This window comes from Pholis gunnellus, assembly GCF_910591455.1.
Source record: "Pholis gunnellus genome assembly, chromosome: 22".
NCBI classification, from domain to species: domain Eukaryota; kingdom Metazoa; phylum Chordata; class Actinopteri; order Perciformes; family Pholidae; genus Pholis; species Pholis gunnellus.
Genome location: NC_136549.1, coordinates 16,707,417 through 16,726,958, shown reverse-complemented (window position 1 = coordinate 16,726,958; position 19,542 = coordinate 16,707,417). Strand labels below are relative to the sequence as shown.

At 40.0% G+C, this 19,542-nt stretch overlaps 1 protein-coding gene across 2 annotated transcripts in view; it reads right to left on the bottom strand.

Moving 5' to 3' along the window:
* Window positions 1-3,182: 3,182 nt before the first annotated feature.
* LOC306713758 (plexin-B2-like) overlaps window positions 3,183-19,542 on the bottom strand; it is a 133,437-nt gene continuing 117,077 nt past the window's right edge. For both annotated transcript variants that reach the window (XM_079183584.1, XM_079183585.1), the window contains exons 27-43: window positions 19,491-19,542; window positions 19,259-19,359; window positions 18,232-18,461; window positions 17,072-17,253; window positions 16,906-16,972; window positions 16,009-16,155; window positions 15,794-15,871; window positions 15,025-15,103; window positions 14,570-14,670; window positions 13,940-14,021; window positions 13,290-13,441; window positions 13,009-13,169; window positions 11,135-11,282; window positions 10,423-10,487; window positions 10,095-10,170; window positions 9,613-9,687; window positions 3,183-9,107 (exon numbers count right to left, since the gene is read on the bottom strand). The exon at window positions 19,491-19,542 is cut by the window's right edge and continues 85 nt beyond it. In XM_079183584.1, the coding sequence (XP_079039710.1) occupies window positions 9,003-9,107; window positions 9,613-9,687; window positions 10,095-10,170; window positions 10,423-10,487; window positions 11,135-11,282; window positions 13,009-13,169; window positions 13,290-13,441; window positions 13,940-14,021; window positions 14,570-14,670; window positions 15,025-15,103; window positions 15,794-15,871; window positions 16,009-16,155; window positions 16,906-16,972; window positions 17,072-17,253; window positions 18,232-18,461; window positions 19,259-19,359; window positions 19,491-19,542 (1,901 nt within the window). In that variant the 3' untranslated portion in view covers window positions 3,183-9,002. The remainder of the gene's footprint in view (window positions 9,108-9,612; window positions 9,688-10,094; window positions 10,171-10,422; window positions 10,488-11,134; window positions 11,283-13,008; window positions 13,170-13,289; window positions 13,442-13,939; window positions 14,022-14,569; window positions 14,671-15,024; window positions 15,104-15,793; window positions 15,872-16,008; window positions 16,156-16,905; window positions 16,973-17,071; window positions 17,254-18,231; window positions 18,462-19,258; window positions 19,360-19,490) is intronic.

Genomic DNA, 19,542 nt, shown 5'->3' with positions numbered 1-19,542 from the left:
TGAGCTTTCATCTGCAGATGTTTAGTGATGTGTTGTCAGAATGTAGCGTGCATCATTTATTGTGACATGTAACCTGAATCTCACCGTTTACTGCTTTACAGGTCATTTATACTGATGCCTACTGGCATGACTTTAAAACTACTGTGAGCTCATTTCTGCTCTCCAAACACTTTAAAATCGATATCTTTATATCAAGGAAACCACATGTTGTTCAGAGGGTCCGCTCAGTGTTTGGACCTCTGTGCTTCTGAAACCCTCATATAACAACGGTTGCCAGTAGGTGGCGCTGTGACTATGAGTTAATATTGACCTGCAGAAGTCCTCAAGCCATGACTCTCATCAAGCATGGCAAGTTTGGGACAGTTTAGACAAAGAACAGTCGAGTTACAGCAGATTGATGACTGATGGTGAACCATGTAAAATGGCCGCCACACCACGTCCTCACCGTTCATGAAACCTTGAAGCTTTTGATAACTTTTAATCACTAAGGTCTTTAGATTGTTCTGACAAAATATTAAGTTGATGTGATTCATTCTCTTGGAGGAACTCACTAAAGTTCAGCGCCTAGAAATAGCAACAACAAAAAAACACGAGAAATGCAAACAAAATTCAAAATGGCCGACTTCCGGTTGGGTTTAGAGGATGGCTCCAAGAGACTTTTTTTAAGTCTACATGTGATACATGTGCTTACCAAATGTTATTCATCTAGGTGAAACGTACTGCGAGGGCTGCATGGTCTTTGGTTCTGTTTGGAGCATCTTTAGCCTCAGAAACACCTTCAGAGCTCATAATTCATAACTTTATGATCTTTGGATCACTTTTCACTGTAAAGGTCTCAAGAGCAGATTGATCGGATCTGAAGTACATCAGGTTAAATCTCTAGGAGTTAAAGTACCTTAATAATAATCATAAAAATAATTATGATAGTACAAATATTAATAATAATGATAATAATCATGATCATCATCATCATCACGATACTATGAATGATAATAATAAACATTAGAAGAACAATAGCTCCTCTAAATCTAAATGAAGTTTCATATGTACAGTATTGCGTCATCGTCCGGAGTACTTCCGGTCCTGATCTCAAAGTAAAGGATCGCTTCTTTTAGTCTACGTTATTTGGGATGAAGAACAGGACAGTAATTTAAGAGCTTATTATTTGGACTCGGTACTAATATGAAGTACTTTCACTGTGTACTTTGTGAATAATTAAAGTTAGACAAAAATAATGAATGTTGGTCTCTGGAAGGAACTTTGACATTAAATTATTCAAATAGTACACAGTAAAATACTTCATATTATATCTGACTGTAGTCTTAATAATAATAAATAATAGGATCTTAAATTACTGCTCTGCTCCTTAATCCCAAATAACTCCCGTGATCCTTTACTTTGAAATCTGGACCGGAAGTACTGCTTGGAGGGCTGTGCGGTAGCTTTAGGGCGGACGTTGACGTCATACTGTAAATATTAAACTTCACTTTAAATCCATTTGTGTTCAGCTGACTGGAGAAAAACATCAAGTATTTCTGAATTCAAACGTGACGTTGGTTATTTTCACGAGGAAAGAAGGAGCGACACGCGGACTGAAGACGTTGTGACGTGTTGCTCTGTTCTTCTTCACTGGTCCTCCTCTGAAGTCCACTTGAACTAGTTTCTGCTGGACCTGAAGGACCAAAGAGTCCTTCAAGAGTCCCTCAGTGAAAAGAGTCGCTTACTAACCTTTAGAAGCAGAGAAGAAGACGCTGCGACATCACGAGCTGCAGAAGTGAAAGTAAAGAGGAACAACAAGGGAGGGACACATAAGGACACACCTACAAACTCATAGGAAGTGAAACAGGTGACACGCCAGTGACAGTGACTTTAAGTTATCTTAAAAGTTATTATGACCACGAAATCGCCTCATTAAAAAAAAACCTGGAATATAACATCCGGTTTGTGTGTCTGTGGGGACGTCCAGCTGTGATTAATAACTGCGTGTTCAACTTAACTTTGTGTGTGTGTGTGTGTTCATATCTTGTGATTGATAATAATAAAGATTATGGTAACACTTCATAATAACTACACGCTATGAAGCATTAGTTACGTGTTTATAAATGATCCTTTGACATGTTCACTCAGCTTCTGATATTTCACTGAACTCACCGTGTTGTGTTGAATCTGCTGCTGTTTAAAAGTGCAGTTCCTCATTTTAAACACAGAGTGGCAGTGTTGTCATGTTCATCTATACATTCATATTGTTCGTATTTGTTATTATTATTAAACTGGCTGCTAATCAGAAATAGCAGATTTAAAAAGTATTATTGTCAAGATTTACTGGAGTGAAAACTAAAGATTAAATACATTTATTTGTCGCTCACATCCTTTCTCTAATATGTAATAATTTTAATAAAAATAAAAACATTAATAAGTGTAATACTTACCAAACTGCACAGGGAAGTATTGGTGAAATATATTTACATATTTGTGTACGTCAGGAGGAAGTTCTGCAGAACAAACTGTGTTAATGCGTTTTATTCGTTAAAATAATTCCCATAAAAACAGTTTTAAACTCTTTTCATGATACATTAACTCAACAGAGCTCTTAGTGATGCAAAGGGAAGATAATTGTGATTCAAAACAAACAAATATTAATAACATACAGCAGCAAAATGACCAGCCGTGAATCTGGATGTTTAGCAGGAGTGGAACGTGTGAGATCTCGTCTCACAACAACACCAGAGTGTCCTCGCCTCGGGCTGCCTGAGGAATCAAACAGCGTCCGTCTGTTAAACACAACGTCTTCTGCTGTGAAACATCCAAACAAACACTTTCTTCTGAGGCACGAACAATAACATCTAAAATCCGATGAATCCACTGGAGCTCCTTTCTTTTGTCTCTCGGTGTCACCGAGCATCAAAACTACCGTCATGTTGGTTCTTAAAACCTTTACGGTCAAAATGGTGGCATTTGTGATTTTTACACAGATTTTAAATTCATCTTCTTTCCATATAAACTACAAAATAACCGACAACATTCGATATGATTTGAATGGAGGTTTTACAGGATCACATAATGAACATTTGCTAAAATAAAAACAGATTTTGGAGCTAAAATAATCCACATGGAGACCAGAGAAGACAAACAATAGAAGAAGACTTTCCATTTGTATAAACATCTTTTATTGGATATTTGGACTTCCTAGATCTGGATTTCTTTTTTTTTGCCCACTTCTCTACTTCCTCAGAAGAGTCACCGATTTGGGCTCCAGACCAGTAAAGACCAGTTGGTTACTGGTGCTGTTTCTGTCCGTTTCAAGTAGTCCACAGTTGGTCCAGTCCATCCAAAAAACAAACAAACAAACAAACAAACAAACAATGTGTTTCCTACAATGATGTTACAAGAATAAACAGTGGGGAGGTTGTATTTGATGTACAAACTGTTACAAACACATTGAACCCTTGTGATGTTGGTAAAAACATCCGTACCAGTGGGCCGATCCTCTGTTTTAACATTCAAGACTTCTCAAAACTTCTTTTACTTTGTGCCTCTAAAACAATATTTTTCAAATACGCTTTTTATTTTCTTCAAACACACAGATCCTCAAATAGCGGACGAATAAATCTACTTACAGTGAAGGTTCAGTTCCCTGTGCTGATCCCTCATCCAGTCATTACACATCTGTACCTCTCTGCCTCTCCATGATTCACAATCCAGTAAATGCTCAACGGTCTGTGAAATTAAATCCTCCACAGTGTTGACAGATTCCCCCCAAAAAAGATGATCAGACGAGAGTTTTAAAATGTCTCGCCAAAAGGGAAAAAGCATCAGATTATATATTTTCTTTTGCGTCTGTTTTAAAGTGTTATTTAAAGGTGCAGGGTGTAAAATGTGGCGGCATCTAGTGGCGAGGAGTCAGATTGCAACCAACTGAAACTTGAAAATGCAAGACAATGTTTGTCATTTTCAGGCGACTTTACACTAAAGTAAACATTGTTATTGATATTATATTCAATTTCTGTCAATAGATCCCCACCTAAATGCTACACACTCTTCCGTTAAGTGTTTAATTTTAGGCTATTTAATTGCACATCTGCATGAAATGACATGGCAATATGAATTACTGCAAAGCAAGGCAGAACTAATCCACCATTCTGGGTTTTATGTAACGCTATTTAATAACTAAAATCTTGCTAGCTAGCCTCTGTTCCACTAGCATCTGTAACTCAAATACTTCTCTCAAAAAAAGTTGCCTTAAAAGCTCACATGTTCCTGTAGGCTAATTGCTGAAATAGATAGTAAAAATGATGAAACTAAAATAAAAGATTAAGATAATCTGTTAGCATTCAACAACTATGGATGCCAAATTTGCTAAGGGCTAATGAAAGCTAGCAATATGTTTACAACATGCTAACCATCATCATCAGAGTTCTGTGCGTTAAGTAGGTTAAATACGCTAAGCTAACAGTTAAGCTAACTGGTTAGCCGTTTCCCCCTTTGTTTCCAGTCTTTATGCTAAGCTAGGCTAACCACATTCTGACTCTAGCTGTGCATTTTAAAGATTGTTGATGAAAATGGACAAGTTTCATAAACACTTTATCTTTTTTAGAAACACCATCAAAACAAGTATTGGTTACAGAATTATTAAATTACAGAAGCTAGCACAGAGGTTAGCTAGCACTCTACAGGACGTCATAGCATTACAAGCTTGCATAACTTCCAAAAAAAGTACAGTTAAAGATTTAAATTTAGGTATTTGTTTTATGAACGTCTGCATACATGAATTAATCTGTTTCAGGACAGTATTCAGAATGACCAGGAAATATGCCAATTAATCAGGTGTTATTTACTAATTTGAGGTATGCTGTGTTAATTATGTGAAGTGTAATTTTAAATACTAAATATTGACTTCATTATTACAAATAATTTAACAAGTTTTGGGTCAGATATGTCGTACTCTATATTACCCTTTTATTATTCACGGTTTTGTGGTTTAAAACTCCATTTAATGTTAGAAATAGGTCATATTTGAACTTACGAACAGTTGGTGCAACAGGGTTTTGGGGATTTATCTGCACTTTATGTGACAAATTATAATTAAACTAGTGGGTTTTGGGAATTAAATTCCTGAACACGGTTCTAACAGCTCCTGTTTTCTGTTGTTATCTTCCAGTTAAGAACCACAAACATCCAGTAAACCTTCTATAAACGTACATGTGCCTATAGACACATTTTATTTTTAGGATTTTACTTCCAAATCTACTTTCAGTTTGACTCTTTAAGGCACTCGCTGGTGGCAAAAAGAAGGCAGGAAGAAGCTAGCGTTGGTGGAGACATTTTTTAAAGATATATTTTGAATCAGAGGTTTCATATTTAACAATAAACTAATTTGTAGAGTGAGCTCTTATGTTATAATTAAAGATCTAAACATCGAAAGCAAATTTGAAAAGCTGGTGAGATTTAGCGAAAAGTTTCACATTTCAACTTTTTTTCCTTTGCAGAAAAGTGCCACCATATTATCTAATGCACAATCGTTTGTCCACCATATTTCTGGCTACACTCATCAAACATACAACACTTCAACAACACACAGTTCTTGAAGTTATTTGGCACCAAAGTGGCTTTCAGAAACTAATATCTAGGAGAGAAATGCCCCGAAGAAAGCTAAAGAAACGTGTTTGTTTCAGTCGTCGTATCTGGAAGTCGTGTGGTGCCAGACTCTGGTCAGCTCGCAAAGCAGTTGAGACGTGAAGACAAAAATTCAGCACCAGCCTTAAGGTCGTATTGCTTCAGAATTTAAAGATGCAGTTTGTAAATAACCAATCAATTTCACTGAAAAAAAACTAACAAAAAGACAAAGTAAAAGTCCTTTTCTCCCAGAAGGCCGTGGGGGTTCATCATCCAAACTTACAAACTGCATGTTTGATCTTTGATTTTAACTCAAGCGCTACATAAAGCACGTCGTCTGGGCTCAGAAGGCAAAGAATAATGCAGATAATGATTTTATGGTGACGGTGATTAATGTGGAGCAAAAGATAAATGAAATTTATACTTTAGCGACTTAATCGGCACTTAAACACAAAGATTGTAGCAGATCTGCTGATCATTTGGTCCATAATTAAATGATTATATGGTTACATCTTCTCCCACAGAAAGCATATTGTTCCTCACTCTGCTTTGGATATTTAAAGAATATTTCTAAAATAATATTGACTCGTACGTTTTACGACACTGATGCAGTTTGAGAAAGTTCACGTTTTTTTTGTGCAGGTTTCAGCAAGACAGAAACAAAACTAAGCCTGCATGTTTCTGATTAAACAAAACCTCATTATGAACATTATGAAACATTTAATGTGCAGAAAAAAGAGGAGGCAATCACCAGGAGGCACATGGAAGTCTTTGCAGGTGCTGTGTCACAATTATTTGCACAGATGTAAGCGTCATGTCCACGTAGAGTGAAACCTGGAAACGAGACAGCAGTGTGTGTTTGAGTATTCTTGTGTAGAATAATATGGAAGATTTAAAATGCCGAAACAAATCCAACAAAAAATGTAATTAAATACAATAATCATAATAATTAGTATTTCCTTTTTATGTTAAAAACTGAATTGTTTTTCATCATAACATGAACTTTCATTAAACATTAAAACATAAAAGATTAACATTAAAGTTAAATCACAACACAAAAAGTGACATTAGTGAATTGTTATTTTATGTAAGTTGATTTTAATGTCTCATAGAAAATTTATGTTAAAATTAAAAGAAAAACAACTCAGTTAACAAAGGCAAAAAGCTAAATTATCGTTACGTTCTTCAGTTTTTAATTGAATTATTACTAAATAAATGCATATATTAAATAGCAATGCATGTGTATTTCACCGTATCTCTTTGTTTGATTTGTTCTATGCATTTTAAATCTTCCACAGAACAACGTGAAGGACAATTCCTTCTTTGTGACCGTGTGTTTGAAACGTTCGTACCGTAGACTAGCAGTGAAGCAGCACCGGCTCTGGTGAAATCAAGTAAACTGAAGTCAAACTGTGTGTTGGTTGCATGTTTTTAGTGATCTTGCAGCTCGAAGAACACCGGCAATGCATGACAGAGGAATAAGACCGAGAATAACTGGAATTAATACAGTTTAACACTTTACCACCTTCATTTTAGATTTATTTAAAGCCTTTTTGAAGGACCTAAGGATACCCCGTCTTTAGAAGACACTCAAGTCAGCTCCTCTTATGTGTGCAGAAAAGAAAAAATGCAGCATTAAATATGAAGAGAGTATTGCAAAAGAAGTGAAATTATACAGATTATAAAAACAAATCACACTTAACAATAAAAGTGTTTGGCTGTTTAGACCACATGATTAGGCAGTCGTGATTCTTCACAAAGTAAAAACAAGCCGGTCCTCAGCAATAAAGTGTCAACACACATCTACGCACAAGATATGACGTTATGGACCACCCCGATTAACACTTTACCAAAGAAAAACAATGAGTGGCATTGTATGTCCATTAAAAAGATAATGTTCATGTTGTACATGGAAATGCAAAGCCTCTGCTTAAAGGGATATTTGGGTGTTTTGAAGGGGTTGCATGAGGTACACATAGTCGTGACTTTGGTGAATCCGAACAAACACTTTAAGACCCCAAAGTCGCACAAACAAACTAACTGAAGGCAGCGGTAGACCAGCAACCTCTGTGTTCTACGAGGTCAAACTACAGCTTTATTTCAGTGGAGTCTGGTGGCTTTGAAGAGAGCGTAGATAACGTCTTCAGTTGCCAGCTGGACAGAGCTGTCTGACGGAAAGTATTGTGAATATAGCGCAAGACGAGCGCCATCTACTGTCAATAATACACTAACTATGGAAAAGTACCTCATACGACCCCATTTCAAAGAATCCAAACCATCCCTTTAAAGATTGCATACAAAGAATAATACTAAACAAAGTGAACAGAATGAAATTATTCTGCTGGGATTTGAGTCACCAGCACAGTGTCATCAGCATAGAAACACATCATCGGATATGAAAAAACTACTTTTGGCCATGACGTTAAGTTAAAATGCTGTGGTTTGATTTTTGGACGTCGTACCCTGAATTCACTCTCCACTGGGCCATGAAGACAACCCAAGACCCCTGATTGGCCAGTGGTGTGTACCGTAGTTGGTTTTCATTGGTTGATTATTTTTTTATTTGCGCTCGCTTGAAGGTAACAGAAAGTTCATCCAGGCGTTGTCACGCTTTGGGATGAAAACTGTTCTCTGTTGCCGACAAGAGATCAGATTCTCCTGTTGGCCATTCAAAGTATCACCTCACATCCACAGTTCATCGGCTTTGCTGTAACATGTTAAGTGAAAAGTGGTCACAAATCGTCCGGGAGCAGCTTCACTTCCAATCCAAACTTCCAAAAAGGGCTGAGTAGCAAAAAAGAAAACAGTATTTGGTAATGTCTCATTACTTCACTTACATTCTTCAATTATCCAAAAATCTTCTCTCCTCGTGTGGCACTTTTTTTCTTCTTTAGGTAAAATTTTAATTTGTGGCGTAGAGAAACCAATCACAGAGACATCTAGGTCCGAGGATCACGCATATCGAACGCCTCATTTACCATTCAAAAAAATAACCCTTCCATTTCACAAAGCTCCCATCTGCATCCACGTTACGGTCGCCATTTTGCATCCCTCCTTGGTATTTGTTTAGGGATGCCAAGTGGACATACGCCATACAACTGTAGCAGATATCAGCGCGTCTGTTTCCACCACTCTGGGCATATTTTAACACTTCATTTGTCCAAAATCACCATTCCTCAACCCTCCTGGATTCCCATAACTCCTCCCTCCTTCAGTCCTTATATGGTCAACAGCTTCCTGTAGCTCCACTAGCCCCTCCCACTTCAGTCCTTACATGGTCAAACATTCGGTAGAGTCTGCAAGCTCATCTTCCTATTGAGTCCTTAAATGGAAAACCACATTCTGTGTTTTAGTAGCCGCTAGCTCCTCCCCCTGACCCCTCCGTGAGGTCAGAGGTCGGTGACCTTGTTCTCCAGGGCGGCGGCGATCTGTTGGAGGCGGAGGGTGAGCTGTTTATTCTGGGCTGCTGGGTCCTCGTCCAGCGACTGGATGATCTGCACAAGGCGACGACACAAAGTTTAAAATTTACATTTTTTTGGGGGACGGCTTTTTAAATTAAAAATGACAAATTAAAACAAAATTAGACCGAAGCAGCCAGTATTCTACTTTGTCATTTACAGATATTTTTGAAAAGTGATATTTTCCTCAACGTTTTTAAACTCTGATAGAGTTTAAGATCAATAAAACAGAGATTTTTAAGATTTAGCAAAACTCTGTTTACAGTTTATAAATGTGACCGTGTAAAACCGAGCGTTTGGGAAACTCTCTCTCTCACCCTGTCTGTCTGTCTCCCTCTCCGTTTCTTTTATCACATTGGAGGTTGAACTTGGCAAGATTTTATTACATAAAACTCTGATATCAACCCAATATAACAGTGAAAATAACACATTTAAATTCGTCTAACTTGGTAAAAGATAACCGTGAATCTGGCCTTTATTTTTCTCTTATATCTCATGAATTCATCACCAGAAACAGAAGCAGACATTAGAGGTTTCTCACCACATCATAGTACTTGCTGGCGTACTGGTACAGCTGATGTAAGGCCAACTGGGTGTTCAGCTTGTCTGTGTGTTCCTGCAAAGTGGAAACAAAGGCTTCAGATTAAAACAAATAAATGGAATGAAATCTATACGAGAGTCGGGTTTATGTTCTTCTGGTAGTCGGAGAAAACAGATGTCATAAAAAGTGTTCTGGTTATATTGGGTCAGTTATTGTTGGTCAGAATCAGAAAACATGAACTAGTAATACTCAAATAAATAAATAAAAGAATAAATACAATTTAAAAGTTAAGAGAATATATTAAACATGTTCTCAGACCGCTGTGAGAGCACAAAATAACTAGTAGCTAAAGCTAAACGTAGTTAAAAAGCACCATTCTAGGATGAAGTAGCATCAAAGAGAACTACTTAAGTAAAGTACAAGTACCTCAAACGTGTACTTAAGTACAGTACTAGAGAAAGTGTATTAGTGACATCTCATACCCTGGACACCTCAGCAAGGTGTGTGTTCATGTCCTGGTCACTGACGGGAACCATCTGTCTGATGCCCTTGTAGTAACTGAGGAGAACACACACACACACACACACACACACACACACACACACACACACACACACACACACACACACACACACACACACACACACACACACACACACACACACACACAGAAAATACTTATTAAATTATATCAAGTGAGCAGATGCCGTTTGTGTCTTTAACGTAGTAACATGTTTTAATACATACAAGTTAAAGTTTTTGCAACAGGTGAAATATGAAATGTTCACTCTTTGTATTGAACACACTCACTCGTCCACCATCTTCTTGTAGGTGGAAATCTCTTTTGCATAGAGCAGCTTGTTGCTGGGAGACTCCTGCAGAGAACAAAAAACCATTAAAGATCTTTGGTCCCTTTTCAAAGCTTCTCAGCGTCACCGGGACTCGTTGGAGTGAAGACGTCTCACAGAGGAAAGCCTCTGCTGTTAACGCCTCAACAGTCCAGGTTCATTTTGTGATGAAGGGTTTTAATCATCTCTTCTGCTGCACACCAGCCCTCCTCCTCCTCCTCCTCGCTTCACAATCTTCACGTTTTTTAACTTTTCTTCAGTGTCAAAGTACTCCAGTGATAGTTATGTGTCAGTATATAAGTACACTACAAACAGCAGCTGCTAATCGATAATTCGGCATATTTTTAATGTGCCAAAATGTTAAAAATGTGAACAGCTTTTATGGGCTCTTGCTCTGCTGATTTTGATTATTGATTCCCAAACACGTTGGTGTCAGCATGTTTCCATCCATCAGATTAGCTTCCTCTGTTACAAAAGACACATTTCACACCGAGTTAAATTTAAAATAAAGTAGAAAAACCAGCAGCTCTTCATGCAATAAAAAACAGTCTGTACATCTAAGACCAGTGAGTTTGCAGAAAGAAACAGCAGGTTAATCACAGACCAGTTCATGTTCAGATCTACTCTGCAGGAATAAACAGCTCGTTTGATCTTATTAATATGAGGAAACTCACTCTGCTGAGTTTGTGCTCCGTCTTGGTGCAGGCGTCCATGAAGGTCTGAGAGATGACGTGCAGCGACGCGTCCACCACCTCCGTCACGTGGACGTCGAAGATGAAGTGAGGGTTCCTCAGGATGTTCACCCAGAACCTCAGAGGCAAGCTGAGGAGAGAGAGAGAGAGAGACACAGAGAGAGAGAGAGAGAGAGAGAGAGAGAGACACAGAGAGAGAGAGACAGAGAGAGACAGAGAGAGAGAATAAAAAAACGTTTTTAGAGTTTTTATGCTATAATATAACTAAAGCACTGACTTGTTAAAACATGGTTTCTTGTGATATTTATCATATTACAGTTGGGACAGAACTCTTGATCTCATGAGACTATCGATGGCTTAGAATTCACTGAACCGACCAATAAAAAGTGCGTTTGTCTGCTGTAACGTTAGCATGTTGTTAGCATGAATTTAGCGACACGTGAGCGTGTAACCGACACGGTGAACGAGCAGAGAGAGCCAGCAGGGACCCCGATCTCACGGCTTCATCGATCTTTTATTGAGTCTGTGCTCGTTTCCTGCTGGCATCAATCTGTCGAGGTCAAACACAAAGCTGTCTGCTGCAGGAATCTCTACAACAAACGGTTCTATAAAAACGCAGAATCCATCTTTTAAATCACGCGTTTTAGTTTCTGTCATCGGGGAAACTTCCTCAGAGCTCCTCCAGCTATAAACCCTCCGACGTCTCCCTCCTAAACTACGGGAGGAGACGGCTTCACTTTATGTCTCTGGAATTGACCGTAAATAGTTTTACTCTGTATTTATCGGTCTGTTTACTGGTATTTATTTGGTTTTTATGTGTTAAATGTGTGCATCCCACTTCTGCATAGCCAAACGGAGACGAATAAAGTTTTCATTGATTGATTAAACTTGATCTTCTTTTAACATTAAAAACCAGGATCTATGTTCCTGCAGCTCGATTCCAAACTGAAATCACAGAAGGCTCTACAGCGAGTGTTTGGTTTGTCCTTCCTGGGCTTCTGTAGTTTTATTGATGAAGCAATGGGACGACAAAAGACATGCATAATAATGATAGTAATAATATAATGACTTAACAGTTATGAGTGTTGTATATTCCATGTCACACAGCGACGGAGAGCTCGACAGGTGCAGCAGCAGTAACTAAGGGAGACGGTGAATTCTGGACTTTTCCGGATCTTTTTTTTAAGGAGCTGCTGACACACTTGTTTCCTTCCCCTTCCCTCCTCCTCCCTTCATCATTTCATCTCTTCCTCTACAGACCGTAACCCTCGTCAATAATGCAGCACAACCGATGAATATTTCATCGCCCAGCGTGTGTGTGTGTGTGTGTGTGAGATGATTGACAGGCCGAGCTCAAGGCCAGTGTGAAAGCAGAGTTTGAGTTTTAGGGAATAAAAAAAAGAAAAGAAGCCTTTTCTGTCTCTATTTCCTCTCCTCTTCGTCTTCATCATCATTTATCTGTCCTGATGAAAGACGGTCAATTACACCGGGCCTTTAATGTCGACAACGAGGACGTAATTACACTCTAGTTAAGCTGATGAGGTATAACACACACACACACACACACACATACACACACACACACACACAGAGACACACACACACACGCACACGCACACACACGCACACAGCTTGAGCAGCAGGTTTCTCCAGCAGATGTTGAATCAGTTCAAAGCCTCACAAATTGTAGCAGTTTACCGACATCATGAAGCTGTTTGAATGACGTCAAAGGTGAGTTTTATTCTCCCACTTACACTTTGTATGTATATATATATATATATATATATATTAAATGATCTGTATCTGTACATAGACACATATAGTACGTATGTATGTAGAGAGTGTGGGCTGCGTACCTGTTAGTCTTCCAGATGTGCAGCGTCTCCTCGTCCACGTTGTCGTGTCTCAGCGCCTGTTCGTCTAAGAAGTCGAAGAAGTATTTGACGGCCGGCGGGACGACGGTGCCCGAACACAAAACACTGCGGAAGAAGTCGTCCACAAACTGCTGCAGAGTGCCCTGTAGCACACACACACACACACACAACTGTAATTCAATAAACTGAATACTGAAATACTCCAGTAAAGTACCTCAGTATTGTGTACTTAAAGGTAAAAGTACTTCATTGTGTGGACTCACCTTGACCGACAGCAGCCGGGTCAGGTAGATCTCTGTGATGGCTTTGGTCATCGCTTTGTCCTTCATGCTGCCTCGCTTTGACTTCCCATCATCCATTTCATCAGCCGGACGCACCAGGTGGAACGTGTTGTCGTCCTCCAGCAGGGCGTTTTCTGTGAGGGGGAGAGAGGGAGAGAGAGAGAGAGAGAGGGAGAGAGACATTTATTCAGACATGACGTCACATAAACGGGTAAAAAGAAGGAGAGAATATTGTGAAAAGAAAGAAGGAAACTGTTGTCTGTTGTTATTAAGACTCATTCCTGCTGTTGCTTGTTAGAAAACCGGACGGTTCAAGGTCCTTAAACATCATCACGTTGACTTGGGACTCTCATTGGATGAATGTTAATATTCTCGCGCTGTGAGTAAAGCGTTCCTCTGGATGTTCATTTATTAATTCACAAAGTGGAAACACAGAAACAGCCTCAGGGTTCACACCTCAGGACCTCGAGGAGGAATTTAAAAAACCAAAAGCAGGTTTCAGAGACTTTGCTTCCTGCACTCTGGTGACTTTTAAAGAATGTAGTGCACTGTGTGTGTGTGTGTGTGTGTGTGTGTGTGTGTGTGTGTGTGTGTGTGTGTGTGTGTGTGTGTGTGTGTGTGTGTGGACGTACTCTCTTCGTAGCTGTCTTGGTGCTGGTGGAAAGACTGCGAGTGCAGAACTCTGGACAGAACCAGCGTTGCGTTATCTCGAACCTGGAAGACAGGAAACCGTCGGGAAAAGGAAAATATGAATAAATCCTGATTCACCGTCTCTGAACGACGCACTCGGTTATTAAGCTGCACTTTGTCTCGGGAACGTTTTCCTCTAAATGTCAGCCGGGGGGGAAGCTGTTGGAGCGCTTTTAGCTTTTCCGTTCACAGTCTCACGTGGCTCCACGTTTCTCTGCTCGTCGTTTCAGTGCAGAAAAAATAAAAACACACAGAAAAGCAAAGCTGATTGGAAAAAAACATGAACTTCAATCTGACAAACCTGAGCTCGCCGCATAGAAAGAACGTTTCCAGCAACGTGCACACGTTGTTTAGAAAGTCTTTGAGTTCAGGATTCTGAGTAAATACACGAACAACAGGAGCTCTGGAGGTGAACCTGCAAACCCTGCTGCGTGTTTTTGTACCAAAACAAACATGGACGCCCAGAAGCTCCCGGCGTTTTTGCATTTTTGGGCCGCACCAAATAACGCAAAACAATATAAACATTATAACCATCACTAAGCATTGTGCGTGACAGCGTACAGTAAACTCACATTGTAATGAGCCAGCGTGTTGAGTCTCTTCCAGCGTCCCTCTTTCTGGGAGGTGAGGTCGAGGTCGGACAGGATCTGACCCGTGGAGCCGGGACGCCACTCTGAGGACGGATCAGGAAATAAACTTTAAAAGTGTTTTTCATATTAAAGGATGTATGAAGTCTCTCTGCTGGACTCGGGTCTCTCTTGATCACAGCAAGTTTATAGGATTAAATAAACGTTATGTATAAAACTATGTATGTTTAATAAAGTTCTCTATCTCTGTTTTACATTGAAATCGTCTTTATAAGACTTTAATATAACAGCATTAATATATTGAATTGTTTTACTTTAACCCTGCAGTTCCACTGCAAACATGCAGGAGGTGACAAACTCCAGGTTTGTGAGAACAAAATGATTTATTTGTAGAAATGTTCGTATAATAACTGTTTCATTTTGTGTCTGTGTCTCCTCACCCAGAGCAACGCTCTCCACCTCGGGTCTCTGGGAGTACGGCAGGTTCCTGTACACCTGATCGATGATCTTCTCTTTCACCTGCAGGGCAGAACGTAAAGAAGTTACCTGACAAAACGTACACCAACGCAAAACATGCAAAATACAGCAGTTTCATTTTGTAATGTATCGCAACATATCGTGTCGCAACGTATCGTAACGTAACGTATCTCAACGTATCTCAACGTATCGTAACGTATCGTAATGTATCGCAACATATCGTGTCGCAACGTATCGTAACGTAACGTATCTCAACGTATCTCAACGTATCGTAACGTATCTCAACGTATCGTAACGTATCTCAACGTATCGTAACGTATCTCAACGTATCTCAACGTATCGTAACGTATCTCAACGTATCTCAACGTATCTCAACGTATCTCAACGTATCTCAACGTATCTCAACGTATCGTAATGTACTGTAACGTAACGTAACGTATCATAATGGATCATAACGGATCGTAACGGATCGTAACGTATCGTAACATGTTATCGCAATGGATCGGATCTCAACATATCGTATTGTATTGCATTTTATCGTAACACATTGTAGCGTTTTTAGCCAAAGTTACAGGGCGTCAACTAGAAAATACACAACAAACATTTCCATAGTTTTAAGTTCAGTTAATGTTGTAATGTTTTACTGCATAAAAAATGTGCACAACACGGACCGAATTTAATCAAATATTTGTCCCCCGACGTCCGGAGAAGAAGCTCTGCAAACAAACCCACCTGGGTGATGGAGTCACAGTTCAACACCTTCACTGGAGTCACATCTGGTCCCTCCCCGTGCACCAACACCTGCAGGGTCTGACATCACACACACACACACACACACACACACACCTGTCAAACTCTGACCTGAAAGCTTGTTCCCTACAATGAGCAAAATGAAAGTAGTTTTCTGAATTTAGAAGTGAAAAGCGCCACTGGTCCCGAGTACTAACCAGTACAGAGTACTCGACGTCGTCCCCCAGCAGCCCCGTGTCGTTCAGTGTGTATTTGGCTTTCTTCATCATGGCGTCCACCGGTCCTTTCTCCACCTGGTGCTTCAAGGCCTTGAACAGTTTGTATAACGGTTCTCCTGCTGTGTCCTAAAACACACACACATCATTCATTTAACACCTGGCGACATATATATATATATATATATATATATATATATATATATATATATAAATATAATACAATATATCATTATATTATATATTTTTTATTATTAACTTTTTACACATTTAGTTTTGTTGGAAGGAGCCGGATATCCAACCGTTTTATTACCAACAACCGTCTTCATTTAGTTTGTTGTGCATATGAACATAAAGAACATGAACTTCATGCACCGCGGTGCAACAAATCAAACGCTCCCCAAACAGGAATCAGCTGAACCGCTCAAACACACGCTTTCAACTTCAGCCAAGAACAGTTTTGTTAAATAATCAACCTGCAAGTATAAAAGTACCGTAAATACATTTTTATAAAAGCAGTGAATCCTTCTTCTTAGTTCTTCAAACAAAAACGAGAAAGTAAGGGCAGCTTTCTGTCGACATGAAGTGTTTAAGTACGAAATGTAATAATCCGACGGTCTAAATGTTGTTTAGGAGGATTTGAGCCCTAAATTCATTCGACATTCACCAGCTGATCCTCATCACAACATAAAAACATGTCACATTTCGAACACGATCTTTGTTATGAGGATGTTGAAATATGGAAACACTGCAGAAAACACAGGTTCACACCAAACAGAGTCAATTATAACTGAAGGAACAGAAGAAGAACAGAAGCAGGCGAGAGGAAGAGAAATCAAAACAAACTGAAGGTAAAAAACAAGTGAAGGAATGCGTTACCCTGAGAAACTGATAGATACAGATGGACATCCAATTACAGAGCATCCTCTCCACCACCGTCTCGGACCTACAAACAGAAGATTCACAACATCAGGAGACTTTTCTCTCCTTTTAAACCTATTAAAAAGTACACAGCCGTGATGAATAATACATGCGTTGTCCTCACCTCCGCAGCATGAGTTTGGGGTTTTTGTTCTGCACGTGTTCGTCCATCAGCTCCAGCAGCAGCGTCCTCATGATGTCCGTGTAATACTCCAGCTTGCCGTGCAGCGCCACCGTCAGCAGCGAGGCCAAGTAACCGCGAGCTCGGGCGTTGAAGTCCGGACGGCTCTCCAACGTGCGGATGAACTGCGGGAAGAAAACACGACGGGACGGACGATAAATTAAAAAAACAAGGCTGATGAGAATATGAATAATACTGATCGTTATTATCCATGTGATGGCGTCCCTTTCTCCTTTTCTCTTATTGAGTATCAGTGTGGAAATGTAGAAATAAACATCTTGCACGAGTCACAGTATTCCTGTTAACCTGTTAAATACGACACACAAACACACATTAACCCACGTAACGACAGTTAACAAACAGGTTTCATAAGAACAAATACAAAAACACAATATACAGCAAAGATAATGATGAATAGTAGTTAGGACCAGGTTTCTCTAAAGAAGGGGCAATATTCCAAGAAAAACGTCTGAATTTTAAACATTAATGTCGTAAACTTACATTAAAAAATCTCACAAATTTACAGCAAAGTGGCTGTTTTTTTCTAAAAAGGCCCAAATTCACAGCAAAGTCTCTTCAAAGTGCTGATGCTGAGGAGGATTCGGTGATTCTGGATTCTAGTGTTTCCTTATTGATAAATCCGACGGCAAAGTATGATTTGATGAGGTCGTCCAGTTGATCCAACTTTAAGACACGATCGCAACGAGATCATCGAGATCATCGAGATCATCGAGATCGTAACCTCAGAGAATATTCTAGTTTTTTGGGTGTAAATGTAACACTTTAATTTAGGAAATTCAGATCACGTTCTTCTCCATAATAATCTCCTCCTTTGACCTACAATGGGCCGAGTACAGCGCTGTAGCTTTGGACCAGTGAACGCCTCTAAAACCGTCTCGGTCTGACGGCGGCGCTCAGAGGCATCACCTCGTAGGAGAAATACATTTTTACCGGAAAATCTAATTTCCTCAAAGAAAAGGCAGAAACTTGCTGAGACGGAGTTTGAAAACCGCCGACAGCGAGAAAAAGACTGAAGGACGAACGTGAGGAAGAGAGAGAAACAGAGACGGAGGGCAAAGAGGGACAAAAAGCTTCAAACTCACATTGATGAGAAACGTCTTGCTGTTCAGCAGGTTGGAGAACTGGTTGAGCGCCTGAGCCACGATGGCCTTGCGGGCTTCTGGGATTTGTATTTTGCCCGTGATCATGGTGTCGTTGGCGCCGTCCGTGGTGGGCAGGAAGAAGTTCCGGTCGGTGTAGGTCTTGTAGTCCAGGAAGGGGATCCGGGCCTCGCTCAGGTCACTGGTGTGGTCCTCCATCTCGATCATCAGGTCTGAAATCAAGGCAGCGGTTGTCTGAACATATTCTAGGTATCACGGACACTTAAACTGATCTTTTTAGGTAGAAGAACCTCAAACAACCCTCCTTCAAAACCCCCCAACGATCCCTTTAAAGTCTCTTTGGAAACATCTGACACGCAATGACTGTGCCGACTTCCCCTCCAGCTCAACAACAGATCCGTCAGGTTCTCGGCTGAAGACGGCCCACCGAGCTCGCCAAGAAGACCCGAAGGGGAAGCTGCTCTGATGTCTGAGCCAGCAGACCCTTTCACGTTCACGTGATGGAGATAAACTGTCAAAGCGGCGACGTCGTCCTAATCTGTGACGAGACGCCGACGACAACACGGATCAGCTCGGTGGACGGAGGTTTGTGCTGCGTCAGCTGACCGACGTCCACATGAGGTCTAAGTAACTATTAGATTACAGGAAATATCTCAAGATTTGCACCTAAAATAAGCAGAAATAAAGCCTTTAAAACATACTTTTGGCTCGTAAACATGCAACTTTACTGTGAAGAGAACAACATTTACAGATTATACTGCTCCATGCACTCATTAAACTCTTTGACTGACACGTTCTTGACCCTCTAGAAATACATATCAATGGTTTCTAATGTGATATCATTAAATATCACATTAGGCTTGTTTTCAATTTTTTAATCACTTCTAGTCACATTTTAACATGAAAATACATCGTAAATGATAGAAAAATAGAAAGTAAAGAGCTCTAATTGAGATTAGACTTGATTTAAATCTCTAAAATAAGACCTCAGCTGAGTCTTCTTCTGTACCTGTGAACTCTTTCTTGCAGCGATCTCGAACGCTTTCCTCCAGATTCTCCAGCTGGTGTTTCACCTTCTCGTATTCTCGCTCTGCCTGCTGACTCTTCCTCCTGTTCACACACACACACACACACACACACACACACACAGGAAGCCATGTTCAAACCCATCGACAGTCTGTGTGTGTGTGTGTGTGTGTGTGTGTGTGTGTGTGTGTGTGATGGGCTGTCATGTTTCTGACCTGTAGCAGTAGACGGACACGGCGATGAAGAGCAGCATCGGTATGATGACCG